Source organism: Acipenser ruthenus, chromosome 15 (genome assembly GCF_902713425.1).
Source record: "Acipenser ruthenus chromosome 15, fAciRut3.2 maternal haplotype, whole genome shotgun sequence".
NCBI classification, from domain to species: domain Eukaryota; kingdom Metazoa; phylum Chordata; class Actinopteri; order Acipenseriformes; family Acipenseridae; genus Acipenser; species Acipenser ruthenus.
In genome coordinates, this window is record NC_081203.1 from 23,300,130 (window position 1) to 23,321,696 (window position 21,567).

At 39.4% G+C, this 21,567-nt stretch overlaps 1 protein-coding gene across 5 annotated transcripts in view; it reads left to right on the forward strand.

Moving 5' to 3' along the window:
* The window catches only part of LOC117973962 (metastasis-associated protein MTA1-like), a 40,542-nt gene that overhangs the window by 14,641 nt on the left and 4,334 nt on the right, over positions 1-21,567 (forward strand). Inside the window, exons 4-18 of one of the 5 annotated variants that reach the window (XM_058987498.1) lie at positions 2,130-2,256; positions 2,888-2,951; positions 3,825-3,942; positions 4,687-4,789; positions 4,888-4,987; positions 5,821-6,009; positions 8,554-8,628; positions 8,940-8,998; positions 9,629-9,822; positions 10,440-10,591; positions 12,438-12,627; positions 12,727-12,816; positions 13,481-13,630; positions 14,708-14,743; positions 21,430-21,461. In XM_058987498.1, coding sequence (XP_058843481.1) covers positions 2,130-2,256; positions 2,888-2,951; positions 3,825-3,942; positions 4,687-4,789; positions 4,888-4,987; positions 5,821-6,009; positions 8,554-8,628; positions 8,940-8,998; positions 9,629-9,822; positions 10,440-10,591; positions 12,438-12,627; positions 12,727-12,816; positions 13,481-13,630; positions 14,708-14,743; positions 21,430-21,461 — 1,679 coding nt within the window. Of the gene's footprint in view, positions 1-2,129; positions 2,257-2,887; positions 2,952-3,824; positions 3,943-4,686; positions 4,790-4,887; positions 4,988-5,820; positions 6,010-8,553; positions 8,629-8,939; positions 8,999-9,628; positions 9,823-10,439; positions 10,592-12,437; positions 12,628-12,726; positions 12,817-13,480; positions 13,631-14,707; positions 14,744-19,442; positions 19,455-21,429; positions 21,462-21,567 lie in introns of all 5 variants that reach the window. The other 4 variants (XM_058987500.1, XM_058987499.1, XM_058987501.1 and 1 more) reach the window with 4 other exon arrangements.

The window sequence follows — 21,567 nt, forward strand, 5'->3', positions numbered from 1 at the left end:
ACATGCTATCCAAATGTATTGTGGTTTGTTATTTTTTTCTGCTATGTACTATACAGTGGTTTGCGATACTTTTGTATAAAGTGCTATATAAATGCAATAAAAAAATACATAAATAAATAATTGAATCCAGGTCACAAGTATGCACTCAGCCTCCCTAGCACCTCTCACACACAGCTCTTTAAAAGCCCTCAGCACAGATGTAACCAGGTAAGCTGGTGACCTTTGAAATCAGGAAGGTTTACAAAGATAACGAGATATCATTCTCCATTTGTAACAACTTGCTGTCTTAATGTGTGTCTTTTTATTAAATAAATAAAGGTGTATGATTTTATAAGATATAGTAAGCAGTAGATCCTTAGTACGTATTTTGTATGTTTGTCAGCAATGATGTGATGCTGTTTCTTCATGGCATGTGGCATGTGGGGGGTGGGGGGGGGTGGTGGGGGTGGGGGGGGGGTGGTGGTGGGGGGGGGGGGGGGGCGAGGGATAGATTGAGCCTTCTGAACCTTGCATCTCCCTTAATTGCCTTTGTTCAGCTTCTTAATCAGACCTTTAATGAAGCTGTATGACTCAGAGCAGAGAATGTCTGTCTCTGTTTGCCCTGTTTTTTCTTTTTTTCTAATTCATTAAGCGTTAGTCTGAAATTGATTTCCTTTCGTCTTCTCCACCTCCTGATCAGCCCCAAGGAAAGCTTGTCTGCGGCTCCTGCACAAAATGGTTCTTGCTTCTAGGTTTTTATTTATTTTTATTGTTCACGTGAGGTAGTCTCCTCTTATAATCCCTTATACCTGCAGCTGCATTTTATTATTATTATTTGTTTATTTAGCAGACACCTTTGTCCAAGGCGACTTATAGAGACTAGGGCGTGTGAACTACGCATCAGCTGCAGAGCCACTTATAACAACGTGTCACCCGAAAGACGGAGCACAAGGAGGTTAAGTGACTTGCACAGGGTCACACAATGAGTCAGTGCGTGAGCCGGGATTTGAACCGGGGACCTCCTGGTTACAAGCTCTGGATCACACAGCCTCCTGTGCATGTATTCATTATAGCCAGCCGATGGTTTACTGGGTGACCATCGTTGATTGAACATGAACTCATTTGTTTGCCATTAATGACAGTGTTGCAAAAATGGAAACGTAGGCTAGGGAATGGGGTTTTTTTGTGTAACTTTTTGGAATGATTTAGGAAAACACCTGAAACCATTTTTTTTTTTTTTTTTTTTTTTTTTATACAGCAAAATAATATCTGGGAATTTCCAGAGCCTTGTGCGTGTGCATTAGGAGTTTGAATATCTTGTGCTGTTGCTGAGAAGGGGGATTAACTGGTGATTTAGGAAAATTATATTTTACAGAACAATTGTTTTTTAAATTTTGTATATGTTTATTTTTTTTTTCAGACATCTAAAGAATTAAACATTGTTGTGCTTGGCCATTTAAAAAAAAAAAAAATCAATTTCTTACCTGTCTTTACGTGCATGCAGTGTTCCATCTTTTTAAAGAAACCCTTTATTTCGCTCTCCTAAAATGCAATTTCAGTTGCACATGTAATCTCATTATGAAGCAGAATAGATAGTGTAGTGATAGGCCTCTAGTGTTATTATATGGGTTCATTATATTTCTCATGGTTAGCCTACTTGGTGCAAGGTGTTGGCACAATTACAAATATGCTGTACTTGTTTTAAAATAAAAACCCTGTTTGTTGGTTGTTGTAAAACAGATTTTGGTACTCACGTCAGTTTTTATAGAGGGCTTTACATGGTATGGAAGAATCTGCAACCTCCCATTTTAAGACAAAGCTTCTTGCTTGAAGATCCACTGCTAGTTGTCACTGTTGATTATTGGTGGTGGTGTTATCCCCACTGGGGCTGCTTATTCCCAGCCATAAGGAGATAGAGGAGGCAGGGACCAAGTTTTACTTACTGAGAACTTTCTTTTGGGTTTTGAATTCAAAGCAAACCCCTCTGGTCTTGCACTAGACCCTAAGGGGTTCCTGCTGTTTGAATCTTTTCTCGGTGCCTACACCAGTGAGAGGCTGTTGCACCAACTATTGCCAGTACTGAATATGTTCAAGATGAAGTGCTCCTGGAGACCCCCCAGTGTGACCGCCTGACTCTCTTGTATCCTCAGGGGAGATGGAGGAGGAGATGGAGAACCCAGAAATAGTGGACCTTCCTGAAAAACAAAAGCACCAGCTCAGACACAGAGAGCTTTTTCTCTCCCGGCAGCTGGAGTCTTTACCAGCCACGCACATCAGGTAAAACACACGTCCTGGGTTAGATTCTGCCAATATATTTACGTGCACCAGCTTCGCTTCTTGTTTGGATGTTTTAATTGTTTCAGTGAACATTTTGTGAGGTTTATGCCTTCTGAACAACGTACGGGCTTCATCATTGTGGGGGGGTGGGGGGGTGGGGAAATGGGCACAGTTTTTGGACCTCAAACCCACCAGTTATCAATAAAGAACAAACCTATCCAAAGCTTACATTCACTGCACAATGATAAATGCAGAAGTCTCACAGGCTCACTGTTAACTGTAATGGAAAACATTGACACTCCTTTCTTAAATAGCTTTTGTGCACTGTTTTAAATTAATAGTTTATTAAAATAATCGTAGAACGTCTGCTGGCTCAGTTATAAGGCCACAATTATAATCCACCCTTGTTTTTTAATCCAAGACTGCTATCTTCTCTACTCTGCTTATCCCCTAATTGCTTGCAGTTTGCATCAACAAACAGCAGCATTTGAATGAAGTGCCCCTTTGGGAGAAACTGTTCTTCGCTTCTTTTGCCACCTGGTGGTGGACATATATCACTGCAGTTTGTTTTTATTTATTTATTCATTCATTCATTCATTTATTTATTTATTTATTCTCTCTCTTCACCTAGGGGTAAATGCTGTGTTACACTATTAAATGAAACAGAGGCTCTAAAGTCATATCTGGAGAGGGAGGTAAGCAACAATGACATTTTTTGTTATGATCCTACATGGTGACTTTTTCTATCAACTGCATACATCAAAGACTACCATATCTGTCTGTAATGACCATTGTGATGAATGTGTGTGTATACATTTACCATGCTAAATATCTTGTAAAAAAGGACCTCTGTCCATTATCCGGTCATAACAAACTTTACTGTAGTCTATAAATCAATTGGTAATTCAGTTCAATGTACATGTGTTCTTGACTTAAACTCATGATGGTTTGGGCACCGTGCATGTGTTCCATTTTTGTATCCTGTTGAATGCTTGGGTCATTTCAAAATCAGCTTGCTGGTAGAGGTCCTAAATCCCTATAACTGGTAGAGGTTAATAAACTGGTTTGTGGGTTATGGAGATCACAGTAGTCTATTTCAGTTTAGGGTCATTGGGTATAGTACGCTATTTAAAATGTAGTTTCACTTCTTATTGACGTGCATGTTCAGCAGTCCAATCCCACCACTGATTGTGAGTAGGGGAAAGTGAAATAAGTTGGGCACCAATCATTTTTACATTCAGTAGAACTAAAGGAAAGTACCCAGACATGGTGCCAACATATTTCAGTGTGAGTGCATCCGTCTACAATCACACCTAACCACTTCTGTGGTTAGGTGTGATTGTAGGCGGATGCACATCGCATAAAGTGCCATCTTTTCTGTGTACGTTTTTTTTATATATATATATATATATATATATATATATATATATATATATATATTATTATATTGAGTCACCTGAGGCCCAACGATACAAAGCATGAGAATGCTAAATAAAACTGAATACAGCTCAGTTTTTAACAACACCGCTTTGAATATCACTAAACCTGTTTTTCCTTTTTCCTTTTAGGATGTGTTTTTTTATTCCCTTGTGTATGACCCCCAGCAGAAGACCCTCCTTGCAGATAAAGGGGAAATCAGGGTGGGAAACAAATACCAAGCAGATATCACAGACCTTTTAAAAGAAGGTAGGTTTCCCCCTGGAGTACTTCACATGACTTTGTTGTTTGTGAGTGGTTTGTCCCCATTCCGTGGTTTTTAGAAATGACCACTAGGTGTGTGCAACTATAATTTCGGACCCATCTGCAACTGAGTTAGTAAATGGAGACTCATGACAGGATATTAAACAAGGTTTTAAATATTATGAAAATGTTAATAAGAAGTATCCATTTAAACAGCCTCACTGTAATAAACTTCAACGGTATCTATATACTGTTTAGCTCTCCGTTATCAATTTACAAAGACACTACTTTCTCTATTGTGTTAAGTTTAAAAAAAAAAAAAAAAAAGTGTTTCCTATTTGAAAACCAGTATGTTATAGGACATGAATGGGGACTCCCTTGATGGATTTACAATGTTACACAACCTGTCCTCTGTTTTTTCTCTCCACATATCCTATTGTGCTGTAATAATTAGGCATTTATTAAATTTAGTAAGGACAAAAATAATTCTAAATCACACTTTATGTAATTGCTCCTGTTTTTTTATATTTTCCTTTTACTCTTAATTGGCATTTATATAGTTAAGCTTTCTAAATGAACACTAAGATTGAGAACATTGTCATTTATTACTTCCCAACCCCCTTTTTACATCTTTTATGCTTTTTATATTGAATTAATGAGAACAGACTGGAGCCATTGACATCGTGAACTGCTGGAATGCCTGAACTGCAGAAGTGGGCAGCACAGGTTAAAATCTAATTTGTTCAATAGGTGAAGATGATGGAAGAGACCAATCAAAACTTGAAATAAAAGTCTGGGATCCAAACAGCCCCCTGACAGACAAACAGATAGATCAGTTCTTGGTGGTGGCACGGTACGGGGAGTTTCTAACACATTTTTCAGTGTAATCAAGTATTTAACAGTGATTTGGTTGAATTCAGGATAACCCTTTCTCTGTCTTTGTCTGTCCAGCTCTGTTGGTACCTTTGCCAGAGCGCTTGACTGCAGCAGCTCCATCAGACAGCCCAGCTTGCACATGAGTGCTGCTGCTGCCTCAAGGGACATCACCCTGGTGAGCCACGGCCTTCTGCATTATATCCATATATTTATCTGTGTAATGGGTGGCTTAAAACATGTTTTTTTTTTTTTTCATTTATAGTTAAGTTGAATGTGTTTTGTGAAATAAAAACCAAAAAAAAAAAAAAACTTGAAAATGAAACTTTGGATTACAATTGAAAATTTCCCTTTTTGCTGATAAGGATATAGTGGAATCTCTACTTTAGAGAATTACATGTCAGTAGAAGTGATTTATCCAGTTGTGACTATCTTACTTAGATTTGTTTTGCATAAGTTATTTTTAGTATCAGAATCTGGGAAGCACCATGCCAGTCCACATACTGCATGTTTTTATGTTGCATTTTATTTTTACATAAATATAGAAAATTGCTTCTCTAATTATCAGGCTTGCTAAGGACACTCTGTAGCACATGTTAGTGAGTGCCCTGTCTGTATTTCACTCTTCATTTTCTACAAATATCCACTGAATCAAACGTGTTACACTGTAGTAAACCACTCAAAAGAAAATGTTTCAGGTGTTCTAATTTTGGTATGAGAAGTCTCTTTAGAATAAACAGTTTTAGTATTTGGGTCTGCATGCTAGTTTCTTGCTGCACAATGTCTTTTGACCTTGCATGACACATTGTTACAAGCATCTAGAAAAACAGGCCTTTCTGTGACCTGCTTTCTCCCAAGAAAGACTACAACTCCCAGAATCCATTTCAGTCTATTGTTGTCTGTGGCAAGTCAATTGGTACATGCAAGTGCATGTTCTGCTTTTGTAACATCTAAAAATGTGAGCTTAATGGAAACCGCAAGACTATCTATATTATTGTCTCCTTTCCGTAGTTCCACGCCATGGACACCCTGTACAAGAATGCCTATGACATTTCAAAGGCAATTTCAGCTCTTGTCCCCCAGGGAGGGCCTGTTCTGTGCCGAGATGAGATGGAAGAGTGGTCAGCGTCGGAGGCAAACCTCTTTGAAGAAGCCCTGGAGAAGTACGGCAAGGACTTCACAGACATCCAGCAGGACTTTGTGAGTGTCAGTTCATGTAGTGACGGTTTGGTTGTCACGTCCTTACTGCTGTATACACCTTTCTGTTTCCCCTTGCGGTGTAACGATATTTTAAGGTCACAATGCGACACAGATTGCTTTATGCACATCACAATATAACTGTACGTGTTATGCTGCTGATGAACTATGTTGCTTGATGTATAGGTTCATTTTTCATTATGGACTGTGTTTATCCCCATTTAATTTGGGTGATTTATTATTTTTTTGGTTGGGTTTTTTTGAGGCATGCTGGTGTAGTACAGAAGCATCTGTGTCTTGGGTAAAGGATAAATGTTGTTTTAAATGCTGCTTATGGGGGTATTGTAAATTTAGATAAGAGGAGCATGTATTCATACGAAAAGATACGTCGCATTTATTCCTCATTCAAGATCCACTTGATGGTCTACAACTCGCTATGTTGTGTTTTTGGTCATACAATACAGCTTACTGGACCTTAGAAGTAGACGTTGTACTAGTAAGGAACGTCAAACCTATTTTAAAACAAATGAAAGGCTTAATAAGGTGCTATTTTACAATAAAATGTCTTCTAATTAGGGGGCAACTTGTCAAGCCAAGCAAACATGTAACAAAACCAAGATAACAACCAAGAAGTCATAAACCTCAACAGGAAGAATCAGAACCAGCTCATTCCTATTGAAGATTTCCCAGAGTACATTTCAAAGGCTGTGTGTCTTCTCCAGCTTTTTCTGCCTAGCAACAACAAAAAAAAATGATTCATGTAGTGCCAGCACGGTATGTGGTAGTGCTGTTGCCATGGAAACGTCCACTGAAAACTGCACTTTGCAAGCTGTTGATTGATTTCAAGGTTTTAAATATTTTAGAACTTGTTGTTTTATTTTCCACCAGAAATTCTTATTAATGATCTGTGGTGGTCTAATTCCATTGTTTGATCACTACTGCTGCGAAGGGATGTTGGACTGAATTACCCAACAACCCCTCCCTCTATCAGAAAATAAATTGCCTTTCTCATCAGGAGTTTAAAATACCCTGTGGAGCCCCTTGCTCTTTGCTCTAGAATGCAGGTTGGAGTCAGTGTCTTGAGGCAGCTGTAATTTACACTATCAGCACAGTCTTGTGACTGTCCTTAACATTTCTTAGGTTGGACTGCCATCTGGTGTCTGTACACTATACATGCAGGCAAGACATTTGATGACACAGTGTAGCTTTTCAGTTTCAGGATGCTTCTTATTCTTTACTCGAGAGCATTGTTTTATGCATTATTGGGGGTGAAGTAAGGATACGCGCAAAACCCCCATAATCCTGCCGTAAATGGTGTTTAGCAGCCGTAAAGTCTGTTTTCTATCGGCCACTAAAAATTAGGCATGGGGCTCCCGAGTGGTTCATCTGGTGCTCCGCGTGGAGTGCAGGATGCGCCCTATTCCACTGCCAACCGTGGAGGGGAGCTGCCAGGGGGCGGCGCACAATTGGCCGAGCGCAGCCCAGCGATCCCCTGTAGTCTGGCTGGGTACCTGCAGGTCTGCCTGTAAGTTGCCCAGAGCTGCGTTGTCCTCCGACGCTGTAGCTCTGAGGTGGCTGCATGGTGGGTCTGCAGTGTGAAAAGAAGCGGTCTGCTGACGGCACACGCTTCGGAGGACAGCGTGTGTTCGTCTTCGCCCTCCCGAGTCCACGCAGGGGTTGTAGCGGTGAGCTGAGCCTAAAAATAATTGGATATTCTAAATTGCACTTAGCCATGCAATTTAGAATAGCCATCATTAATCCATTTAAATTAGATTGAAATGTATTCAAATGAAGAAAAGAGCATGGAATTGGGTGGGATCTGGATACTAAGTGGGCGCAAACATTATAATGTGATGTAAGGATTTTGCCTTACAATTGCTGACCCTCCAGAAACTTTACACTTCTTACAAGGTGCAAACCATTGTTGAAGTGAGTAAGTAAGAGCTGTATAAAAGCACACACCTGCAGAGACCTGTCATTAGCTTCAGGATGGCTGCTGTGGTACACTTCCTGATGCAGCGACACTTAGCTGTTGTTGAGGAGAGGCAGGAACACGCTTGGAGGAGAAGGGCAAGACGAAGAAGACCCTGCATAGTCAATCTCAGGGTCACTTTGTATATGTATAATTTCCTAAGGATACTAGCATAACTGATGTTGGCTAAGGCTTTTCCAAACAACTCCATTTCATGCTGAGTGACCTCAGCCGTAAGGACTCTCAGCTCCTTCTCAGAAAAGTTTTTTTATTTTCTTTTCCGTGTGTCAAGAGGACTTTGCTGTTCTTTCTCTGACATTTATTTTATTTTGTTTGTATTTTCGTGCCCCACAAATGTCATACAGCGACTACTGCTCTCTGTACTCCGAACTCTGCAAGTGCGACCCTCATTATCATAATTGCGGATCATTATTTGTGCGTGTTGAGTAATTTGCATTCCTGTTAAACTTACATAGGGCGCAGTGCATCCGCAATAATTTGCACTGTGCCTATATATATTTATTTATTTATTTATTGATGATGATGATGGAAGGATTCTAACTCTTCTTTTGTAGTTGCCGTGGAAGTCATTAACAAGCATAATTGAATACTATTACATGTGGAAAACCACTGACAGATATGTACAGCAGGTAAGTACTGATTTAAATCCTATCTGATTGACTGTGTTGGCTTGTTTTTAAGGGTGGTCCTAAAATAAGAGGTTTTACTACACAATACAAAAAAAATGGTAAATTGGCAACTCATTTTTGAGTTTTTGGGTTTTTTTTGTTTTACTTTCATGGTGAGGGTAGGAATTATTGAGCTGCTCAAAGGGACACAGGTATGTTTATGATCATGTCTAGAGAGTTGGTACTACATTGGAATAACAGCCAGTTGTGTTGAAGTTGTACCTTTTGCTATATTTCTTTTCCTTTGACTAACGTGACATCTCTCTCCCCAGAAACGATTAAAAGCAGCAGAGGCAGAAAGCAAACTCAAACAGGTCTACATCCCAAACTAGTAAGTATTGCCAAGAAATGTGTTGCAGGACTGTTTTTGCAAAGAGGATTAAGTTTTTTTTTTTAAGTTTTAAGGTAACCTGGCCAAAATATTTTTTTATTCTCAAAATGTCAGTCCACTGCAATTTTGTGAAAAGATAATTGTGGCACAGGATCAGATGAGCCAGTACAAGAATAAGTAAAGGCTGTTAATTTTACCAACAAATTTAAGATATTCTTGATTTTTAGCCTAGATTTATTTAAAAATACATTTTTTAAATACATTAGTGTCTGGCCTGAAATGATCTGAAAGTGTGTGATTTACTTCTGGTTTCACCGACCCTGAATAGCACTAATGTTATCTTAGGTGAGGTAGTCCAAGAGGCTAATGATGCTAATCCTCATTTAAAGACTTGTTAAAATTTGTCATTGGATTTGGTGGATTTTTTTGTATGTCTAATCACAGTCTGTGAAACCAGCCATGAGTGTTTAAGCTATGTATGAATGGTCTTCACTATTAATTTTGCAATACCCTGTGTGTGGGGGGGGGGCTTCATTTCTGTATAATACTTGCATCTGATTTATTTGATCAAATTTGATTGCAATTGTTTGAGAGGGCTCTCATAATTGTCTTCAAATTCCTCCTCCGCAGTAACAAGCCAAACCCTAACCAACTAAATGTGAATAACGTGAAGCCGAACCCTAACCAGGGCCTGGTGAATGGAGCTGGAGGCGGAGCTGAAGCGGGAGCTGGAACCGGAACCGGAACCGGTGTCGGAGCAGGAGTAGTGACAGGGGAGCCCGGACAGAGCACAGGAGCGGGGCGAGCTTGCGAGAGCTGTTACAGTGAGTCTCTCTCTCTCTCTCATTGCTGTCTTCCATGCCTAGCCTGGCACAAACATACATGTCTGAAGTGAAGGAGTAAAGCTATGAAAGGTACTGTTCCACATGGTGAGGGCAGCTGATCCAAGACAGTTGTCTGTTCAATCAGGGATAGAGAAGCAGAGAAATGCTGTCATGCTAGGAAGAGCTCACAACAAAAAAAAGGAAAAGCAGCTTCTGTAGCGACCTGTTTTGCATCTCCTGGTTATATTAGTGGCTCCAAATGCTCCAACCAAAGTTATCTTTTGAAAAATCCTCTCGATATATTACTGTGTGTCTGAACAGATAAGGATAGTGGGCCATGGCCTTTAAAAAGCAGATGCATCCTTTATAGATTTTGTTTCTAGCTGACCAAATACAGTATATCTAAAGGTGGAACTGCCTATCCAATTATTTGTCACATTTGCATATTTAAGACATTCTGTAGAGAATCAGAATCTGAGGCTATATGATGGAACCAGTCTGTCTGTACAGAAGAAATACCATAACATCATATGATTGACTTTTTCTTGCTGCATGCTGCTATAATCCCTCAGGGTTCAGGGAGAGCTGCTTATTTGCTCTGATTTTGGTTCTCACAGCCACTTACTCGTACCAGTGGTACTCCTGGGGACCCCCTAACATGCAGTGCCGGCTGTGCGCCTCCTGTTGGACCTACTGGAAGAAATACGGAGGCCTGAGGATGCCAACGCGGCTAGACGGGGAGCGACCAGGACCCAACCGCAACAACATGGTAATCGCCCATTTTCTTAGAATACATATAAATACAGTACGTGCGTGAGTGTGCAGTGTGAAATATGTGTTGTTCGAGTTAGCTAATAATGGCAGCGTTCTCCCTAAACTCCATATCAGAGGAGTCATGATTTTCCCAAACCGAAAACTGACATTTGCATAAAATTCCGAACCGAACGATACTGAAGAAAGAGAAAACCAAACCGAAATCAAATTTTTTGTATAATGAATAGAAAGGCGATGGCAGTTTCAGCACTAAGTCGGTGCCATTTTCGGTAGCGTATATCGCAAACTTTGCTGCATATAGATGATTCATATTGGCATCCCTTAATTTTTAATATGGTAACATGATTAATTCAAAAGTTAAGACATGACTTGCCTGATTGATTCTGACAGCCCTCAGTAGGGATAACTTCTGCTTCATAGTTTACAGTTGTCAATTGTATGAGTGTTTGTGTATGAAAACAGCCCTAGTCATCCAAGTACCCTAGGAATATATCACATGAGCTGCAGTTCTACTCAGACGTAATTTGCATGTGATTTGCCACTTGCAACTGATCGCAGCGACAATGGGGGTACAGTATCCACCACTTACACCGTCCAGGGTTATTTCGGGCAGCCGTTTATATATAGCTAATAGCGTTTGCCATTCCCATTGATTTCAATAGCAAAGGCATTGTTTATACCATGTTAAGCACACCGTATATTTCAGGCAAACTCAGATGTTTGGATCTCATTATGTGCAATTCACATAGATTTAAATAACAAACACCAATCTGCTGTTTTCACCTCGTTACCTTGCCATTCACATAGATTTAAATAAAGGCAGCACTTTGCTATAGTAAAAGCTTGACAGATCGATCAATCAGCTGTTTGCACCTCGTTACTGAGCGATTACCCCTGTACTGTACCTTGGCTATTTTAATCCCTTTACGCAGTGTCTGGTTTACAGTTTACAACAACAATGGCTAGAACAATAATTGCTTCAAAAAAGCTGGGTTTTCTGTAGTTGAAGAGGAGAGTTCAGACGAAAATACAACCGAAACTGAAACTCTGACTTACCTTGACGACCAGGACGCTCTGCCTGAAACAGACACAGATGATGTAAGCGTGCGTGCTGTGCTTTTAACCCTGCGGCGTGCTATGGAGTAGCATCCGGATAGAGAGCCGAATTGGGATTTTTTTTAGAAAACGCTGACAGTTTGCCATCCATACTTGCAAAAAAAGACCGCCCAGATGCGTATCGCAGAGTTCTTTGCTGGAAACAATTTGCAGTAATGTAGCTGTACTGTACATTTCTGCACTTGCATTAATTTTTATTACTTTCATAGGTTTTAATACATTTATTGGGGGATATTTTGAATGTCAGGTTATTGTGTGGCAGTTTTATACTGTCTGTCGCTTACTGAGGGCGAATCACGTTAACACAAACGCACCTGTTCTAAGTAGTGGCAACTGTACCAGGAAAATAGCAAAGTTTTTAATATGTATTATGCATTTATTTTATTTTTCTGCATGGTCTATTTGGCAATACATTAGCTGTATTGAGCTTGTTTCTCACGGTAAAATGTAATAATGGTATGTACCATTCCTTTGGCTTCAGTTTTAAACTTTTATTTTGGTTTTTCCGAAAACAGATTGGCTATCAAAAACTGCTGAAAGAGTTGATCAAAAAACGAACCAATTATAACCAATTTGCATCCCTAGTTCATTCACTTTAAACCACACTTGGTTTAAAAAGTACCATATGCAGTATTAAAAAAAGACAGCAAGAAAAAACGTTTAAATGTCTTTGGAGTGTGCTAGGCAGATCCTTGTGTCATGATGGTTATTTATTTTTCCTTAAGAGCCCCCATGGACTACCCATGAGGCACAGCGGGAGCCCCAAGTTTGCTGTAAAGACACGGCAGGCTTTCTACCTACAGACCACCAATCTCACCAAAGTTGCCCGCCGGCTGTGCCGAGATATCCTTCGGCCTCAGTTCCTGGGACGGCATCCTTACACAGCGGTGAACAGCGCCGCTATCAAAGCAGAGTGTAAGTTACAAGGATAGACTTCTTGTTGTTAAATGTATTTTGTTGCTAATACCTGGTCAGAAGTAATCAATTACAGGTTTATTTTGTTGTTGTTTGCAGTCACAACCAGGCTGTCGGAGATACCCGAGAACCCTTTGACAGTCAAACAAACTGTCCGAAAACCTTTGGAATCTGTTGTGCGATATTTGGGTAAGCAACAGCGCCTGCTGTAACAAGCGATTCCAGTGCTCTGACATATTACACCCATCACATACCTTCCAACATGAATTAGGATATACTGAAGGTGCTTCTATAACAACCTACTGTGTGGTAACTCCTGGTGTTTGTTTTCTGCACACCACACTTACGTGAATGTAAGTGGCTATTCTTGTCCAGGACATCGTTCCAACCAGGATCGCAGCTGATTCCAATTCTCAAAATATATATATATATATATTCAAGGCATTTTATTCTAGCATTTGATGTTGTGTGAACAAATGAGAGCTTATTACAATCTATTTTGTATTTTAACAAAAGCAAATATGCATTAATAAAAATTACAAAACAGTGGCCACATCTTGGAATACCACTGGTACATGCTGTATACCAGCAAAGAAATACTTAGGATGAGTGGTCTATAACTTATAAAATATCTTCATTAATATCATTTGATATATAGTGGACACATTCACACCTATCTAGGGAACTGCGTATCTGCTTTTGATAAAAATGTTGGTTATTGAGTGTCGGAATATCGGGGTGTATGGAGGAACCCGTCATCTACTTCATGATACATACAGCTCTGATTTTGTATTTACATGCGTGGCAGGGGATGTATGTTACTGAAATACTTGTTTTGTGTTTGTCCTTGCAGAGACCCACCCCAGCCCTAAACCAGACCCACCCAGGAGTGCCACCATCTCCATGGGTAGTCTGACTCCCATTAAATCCAGCCCCATCCTCAACAACGGCTCCCCAACCATCCTGGGGAAGAGGAGTTACGAGCAGCACAACGGCATGGACGGTGAGTATTTCCTCCAGGCTGCAGGCCGGAGCCAGCGCAGGGTTTCTGGTTAGCCTGTGTGTGAGTGAAAGGTAGACTGACGAGGGTTGACCAAGGAGTAAAATCTATATTTATCATATGTGCCCTTTTTTATTATTTCAGTCCACAGTCAAATAACTTGTTTAGGAGAAAAATATGTTGTGGAGGCCAAGGTTTGAAATTTAGTTGCCCAAATTCACAAGAAAATTTGGTAAATTCAAGAAGCCATGGGTTGGAAAAGCATGGCAACTGCCACCCCAGGGCAGCTCTCATTGCCACTGCTTGTGCTATCTCATTAACTGTTACCAACTGACTGTTCAATACATTGTTTTGTGGGTATTGTTTCTGTGCATGTCCTCCAGTTTTAATTTGCAGTACTAGCAAAAAAAACAGCAAATTAAAATCTATTATTAAATTAAGCATTATCGGACCCCTTTCATTATGATTAGAATCTTGTGGTTTTTCACTTGTAGCAAATATAAAAAAAAAAATAAGTTATTTAAAGTCTCTTATGGAATTAAATGCATTTTGATATATTGTATTATTATTATTATTATTATTATTATTATTATTATTATTATTTTGTTTACCAACAGTCTAGAGAAGTTGTATTTTCATGAAAACAGACTTTGAAAAAACATTCTTTAGATAACTCAAAGCTTGTGAACTGGCCAGGTGGATAAACTGCTGAATCCTGGTACCTTTGCACCAGTCCATGGTGTAGGTCACATGGTTTGATTACAGTTAGATCATTGGAATGAGTTTGAAGTGATTAGGTACCAGGAAACGGCAGTAGCTTTCCCCTGGGGGGGGGGGGGGGGGGCTCCAGTTATGATATTGCTAGTGCCAATAGAGATACAAAAAAAAACAACCTTGGTTAGCACTCCTTTTAAGGGCAAATTTCATTTTCTTCCACCTTCCCTCCTACTTCTCCCTTGAATGCACTGTTCTCAAATGCTGGTGCCCAGAGGGCTTTTGATTTAGTGTCAAACTGTCTTCCTCCCCCTCCCCTTTTCCTCTTTTTCCCTTTGTCCTCTTCTCCTGTCGGCATTTTTCCAGGAAACTTGAAGAAGCGTCTGTTGCTGTCCAGCAGGGGTAAGAGCACTAAAATGCAGCCGGCTTCAACACTAGGAGTGTGGAGTAGTGTCAAACGTTATGTTGCCTTTTAAAAGACATTTCACTATTATGATTGTCATGGCTGTTTTGCTTCATCTTAGTGTGTATTGTTGGCTCAGTGTTATCTTGGACAATAACCTTTTGGAACAGGGCATTCAGGCACATTGAGTGGAAGGCATGTTACCTAGCATCTTAATGTAGATTTTGTGGATGGTAAGGAATATGAAATAATGTTCCCAGTGCACTCCTCCAATGTATTCACCTTGCTGCTCATAGGAGTCGGTAGTGACTGGCGGTTTGACATGTATTCAGGATTCCTCATGAATGTCATTGCTTGGTACGTGTGCAGTTGAATATTATTAAAAATGACAAGATTTAAGTATCCTTCAATTCTGTACTTGTCATCTAAACTCCCCCAGATTCCCATTGCGCAAAGCATTTATGGCTTTAAAATGTTCCATAAAAATGGCAGATTTAACAAACCAAAACCAATCGCAGCCAACTGCTCTGTGCAACAAGCTGTAGTAATTGGAAGATTCTGACAACTGAAATCCATTCCAGGTTTTACTTGTAGCATTCAAACACTGTCTGAGGTAGTGAATTGTACTGCTTCTCTAGGGAAGATCATAGTAAAAGCTGAAAGACTTTCTGTCGCTTTCCTTGTAGCTCATATATTCCTTGACCTATCCTAAAAGTATGTGTTCCTCCTAGCCTAACATTATTTTATAATCTAATAATGATTCCTGTGGGACAGTCTTATTTAATAAGGGAAGCGTTGGGTCACATTTTAACATTTACTAACTAAAGATACTTGTGGGGTGGGCTAGTGGAACAAATATTGTAACCACGGCACTAGATATGAGTCAAACTGAATAGTGGTTAACATGTTCTAAATAGTGTATGGCAGCAATAAAAAGTAATACACCTGCAGGTTTAAAACTTTGACCTAGCCATAGGAATTGTACTGTAGAGCAAAGGTATGGCAGTAAAAGTAAATGTATTGTTGTAAATGGTTCTTGTGTATTGGGGCACAGAGCACCAGTAAAATTGCCTGTATGCTATAGTGGTAAGTAGATCCTGCAGAATGTAAGCATAGTCTCTTTGCAGGATGGCAGTACAACTGAAGGATGTTGTGCTAACCAGGTCTTGCAGGGATTAAGTGTGAGGCAAGCTAATTCAAGCAGAGCTTCAATAAAGCTTGACTGCAGGAAATGGAGACCCAGCAGGGGAGGATGGCAATGGCCCAAGATCATTCACACTAAATAAAATCAGGAAGCTGTTCTCAACAACCACTAGCTGGCGGTAATCCCTTATGTATTTGTGCTAATAATAATAATAATAATAATAATAATAATAATAATAATGTATCTTAAAAACATTCATCAGATATGTTAAGACAGATGATACAGTAATTTACAAAGAGTTATTGTCCTGCATCTGTTTTAGCTGGTTTCACAGACCAAGATTAGCACATCTTGGAATGTTATTTTAGGTAAGGTAATTGGGGAGGGGGAGGGGGAGGGGGAGGGGGGTTCTGTGAAACCAGTTATTAACTCCTAAAACTATTTCTGATGGGTGGCCAAGTCAGTTTCAATTGGATAATGGTTCTACCCCTTTTGCTGCCTGTCTTTGAACAGTTGTAGGAATAGCCCACTATGCCTGTCTCATTGTTAGGAAAATTTGTCCACGGCTTCTGCAGTGTTCATCATTTCTGGATTCTAGTCCAGCATGGCAGAGCTGATAGATCATGGTCTGGGCTCTGTGTTTTTTTTTTTTTTTTGTTTGTTTGTTTTTTTTCATGGCACATCATGGTCTAAAAATAGATATTTCACGATTTTAAACATTTAATATTTATTAAAGCAGAAAATACACTTCAAAATTGATCATTGTTCTCTAGTTATTATACAAAACATTTTCTTAAATACCGAGAAGTGCTACATTATAGAATGTGTTGTGTTTTTTTTTTTTTTTATGTCCAATGCTGATCTGCAATGTGTTCAATTATTTACCATAAAGCACAAAACTGTCTTCCAGGTTCCTGAATGTGACGGGCGGTGCGTCAGTAAAGCAAACGTTTGCTGTATTATTTATTTTATTTTTTTAAATTCTAACTATGTATATTTACACTGTTCTCCCAGAATTTAAAAATACAGCCTTAATCATGGTGCAATGAATGCCTGCCGCCCGTGCTTTCGTGTTGCCTATGCTCGTAATGCTGCCTGTTCTGCCAGCTTTCAAAAGGTGTATTGTCAACCGCTGCTTCATTCAGGACCATTTTCTGCACCCTTGGTAACCTCCTGAGTTAGGCTGTACCCAAAGACAAGGCTTCATTTGGCTGTTCTCTTCATCTTCAGGCTTTAGGCAGTAGGAGAATTCAATGTATTTGTTTGTCTCGGCAGTGTATTGCTATACCTTTTTTATTTAAATAAGACAACTGCTTGACTACTACAGCCTTTACTACCCATTTTCATTTGACGTGTACTGCAGTACACTGTTGCAGACAAATAACACCGAATGACCCAGAGGAAGGCTAATTTATTTACAAGTGTATTGGATGTAATTCCACAAAACAAAACAGCCCTTTGCCAATATATATTCCATCTGCAATTCATGACTATTCCCACCTTTTAAATGAAGCCTTTTTGTTTTTTGAACAAGTCATTTGTGATTGCAATAAAGAAAAAATAATAATAATGATAATGTCTCCAGTATTGGGGTGTCATATTTCGCCTCACTGCACTGCTATTCATTTACATCTAGTAGTCATATTGCTGTATTGCAACTCTCATTGTTGTGTTGTAACCATATCTACCTCACGCCATTTTCACTGTTGAGTGAATAGCATACCCACAGGAGCCGCAATAGAGAAATGCTCATTCGATTGAGCTGTGCAGTAACTATATTACTTTTGTAGGCAGTCTCAAAAGAGACTAAAGATTGAAATGACGTAGATGCTGATTTAGTAGAGAGGATTCAGTTCTTCCAACACATTAAAAAATATATATGCAGTTCACTGAGTGTATCGGTTATATAGTTGCAAAAAGGGGTTATCTTAAAGATATTTTTAAACCAATAGTTTGTAAATGTAGAATCCAAAGTGTAGAGCAGTTTGATCTAGAAGTTAAATAAGCTGGCTAGTCTGTCCTAAAGATATAGGTATATATTTTTTTTTGCCTGACTCAGCTCAAGTATAAAACACGGTTCATTAGGACTGGTTCATGGTGACCTGAGTGTGTTAGAACAATATTTTTTTTTAGTCTCAAGTTTTTCAATATTCTAGCATACTGAAGATATGTATTATCAGGTCATGCTACAAAGTTCCTGTATACTTTTAGCAAGGCAGTAACAGGCATTTGTAATGACATTGCCATGCTGCTACTACTCCCAGTGTGTGCTACAAACATAAGTGGTAATCCATCCCCAAAACATACACTACCTGACCATGAATAATAATGAAATGGTGCATTTCATTTTTACCTAAGTCTATCTAGATGTGAAAATACTGGCTCGGCCACAACCTGTCATACAGTTCAGCTTATCTGCTACTTTATTATTATTTATTATTATTAGTCATTTAGCAGACACTTTTATCCAAAGTGACTTACAGAGACTAGGGGGTGAACTATGCATCACAACTGCTGCTGCAGAGTCACTTACAATAGGACCAATAGGTTTTACATCTCATCCAAAGGACTGAGCACAAGGTGGTTGATTTGCTCAGTGTCGCACACAGTGAGTTAGTGGCTAAGATGGGATTGAACCAGGAACCTCCAGGTAACAAGCCCCTTTCTTTAACCAATGGACCTACAGGCATTGGGATTCACCAGCCTGCAACATTCCCTAAAACAAGCCAACTACTCGAGGTTTGAATGACGTCTACGATGACATTGTGCGATTTTCAAACAAAGGTTTTACTTGAATGCACATTCTGCTGAAAAAGCTTTGTTATAATGAATTGTTGTCCCATGAATAATATACTGGCAATCGCCCACACCTGATTGCTGCATGTTCTGAGGAGCTTGGGGACATTCCTTATTCATGTGCATGATCAGCATTTGAGTGGTTGAATTTCTGCAGGTTAACGGATAACTGAAAAAGTGGTCCTTTGCAAAATTTGAGTTGTATATTTAGTTGTGGATATAATCCAGTATCACATCACACCACTTATGCATTCTTCTGTGGAGTACAGTATTTCATAATGTTTAAAAGAGCATGAGAACAACAAACATTCATTTATTTCTTAGCAGACGTCCTTATCCAGGGCGACTTACAATTGTTAGCAGATATCACATTATTTTTACATACAATACCCATTTTTATAGTTGGGTTTTTACTAGAGCAATGTAGGCAAAGTACCTTGCTCAAGGGTACAGCAGCAGTGTCCCCACCGGGGATTGAACCCACAACCCTCCGGTCATGAGTCCAGAGCCCTAACCACTACTCCACACTGCTGCCCTGCAAACACACTCTTAAACCATGAGTGTTCTTTGAACCTCCCTTCTCTTCAACATCCAGTAAACTTGAATCACGGTTGGCTAGGAGGGGGAAAATCCAGAGTTGCCACTGCAACATACAGTCATTTTTTAAAGGAAATTCAGCTTTGAAAGGTTGGGCTTTATTTAGTAGCACATGTCTTTTCCAACCACCTGTTTCTTCTCTCTGCTTGTCCAAATATTAGGAGCATATTTAGGTGAGTAGTGTGTGTTTTTCTAACCATTGTTCATATAGTGCTACTTCGTGTCTTTTCTAGCATGCTTTTCACCCCATTTCCCAGGAGGAGCAGTCCCTAGTCCAGCCATATCGTGCTTTTACAATGCAGGTCCTACATTCAGCTGCTGTTTATATACAACACGATCTTTTTTTAGTTAAATCTGCTTGAGACTATTTAAAAGTAGTCTTCATATACAGTTGATTTTAAACGTTGGTACCCTTACCCTTATTTATTTTATTTTTGTAGTGGGACTTTTTGAAAGTCAGAGCTATCCTAGTGATGGTATCTGTAACTGAGTTTTTTTTGTTTGTTAGTTTGTTTTTTAATATATATAAAGCCTGAGTTACTAACCGTGGTTTTGAACGATCCCTGTATATACATATATTATCAATCTAATTGTATACAAAAGTGTTTGACTCGGTTTCTTGCGCGTTGATCAGCTGATGGCCGCACACAGTCCTTTTATGCGCATAGTTCTGTACACGCCTACCTGAAGGGGTTCAAATAACTTGTCCACAGGGCAGCTTGCATGACATTGATACAATACAGTGGTCAAGAAAAACTCCCACAACGCATCAGCTGATGGGACACGAAAGCTTCAGGATTGTTCACATGTTTGTATTAATTTTATTTGTTGGATGAAATTCGAAATGTGTATAATCCTGTAGATTATCAAAATAATCCTTTGGTAAGGATCACAGGTTTGCAAGTTGCCAATCTTTACTGGGGATTCCACTGGGAGCATCGTATTGGCTCTTGACTGTACTGACCAGGCACCAAAGTGGACACTTGCGGGGCTGGTATTTGTCCTTCGGGGGCCGGTAGCTTGTCAACAAGCACTATAGAAACTTGGGTATAAAGAGGAAATTGGCTTGTTAATGGGATTAGAGGACCCACTGCACTTCAGTTCTCCTGAGCTGTTTTGGGGGATTGGTGTGGTGCAATATCATAATTGGGTTAATAAATGAGACATTTGTAAATAAATAAATAAATAAATACCCGGGTATGGCAGAACACCACATTTGGAGAGTATCAGGTTCTGGGGGGGAGGGGAGGGGAGGGGAGGGGGGGGATGTGGAGATGCCTATCCCCCCCCCCCTGTCTTTAGGTACATGTGTCTGTCACACTTTATATTTTCATTTATATCATCTAGAGAACCACTTCAATTGAATTAGGATGTGTTGGTTAGGGTCTATAGATATAAGGAAATGTCTGCATGTCACATGAATTATATATATATATATAGAATTACTGTACACATGTCATATAGTAAGAGCCTATAATCCTGTTTGATTTTGCTGTAGTTTCTTAGTTTTTCAAATTATTTTCAAGGCCATGCATTATTCCACAACACAGTAAGATTGGGGAAAACATTCTGGCCTTAAGTATTTGTCTGCTACTCCCACCCTATTTGTAGCATTTTTTTTCTGGTACCTACTACATTCTTCTGAGCTACATTCTTCATTCATCAGCTTCATTTGGGACCCTACCTGACCACACATACATTTTCCACAACGGGAAAATTGGAGGCAAATTGTCCACTCTATAGTAAATGTATTACATGAGCAATTTGTCTATAGTATAAAAATGGTCCTATGTACAGCAAAGAAAGTGAAACAGTAAAACTGAAAATACATTTTGGAAACCATCTACAACACAACAAGGAAATCATGTGTTCTGCTATCAGGGGTCAAGCCATCACAATTATCTCCTTAATCTGAAACTGATAAAGCACAGTAACCTTAGCCAAATTATTTATTTATATATACATACATACATACACACAATATTTAAAAAAAAATCCTTTGAGCTTCTTGCTTGTTACTGCAAAACGTTGCTTTAACTGTTCTATGCAAGTGTGTGCAGAGTGGCCGCAGTGCAGTCTTCTTAAATGTTGTACTGTTTGTTTTGAAATATTTGGTCTCACAAGATCTATTCTCTTTCATGTTGTTAGGTATACCTAACCATGGACAAACCAGACAGATGGTAAGAGAATGTTAAGCACTCGCAAAATGTTCTTGTAATGCTCAGTGGTGCTTTATGGGTGATGAGGACTCTGGGCAAATCTCAATCCAATTAAATAATACTGCTC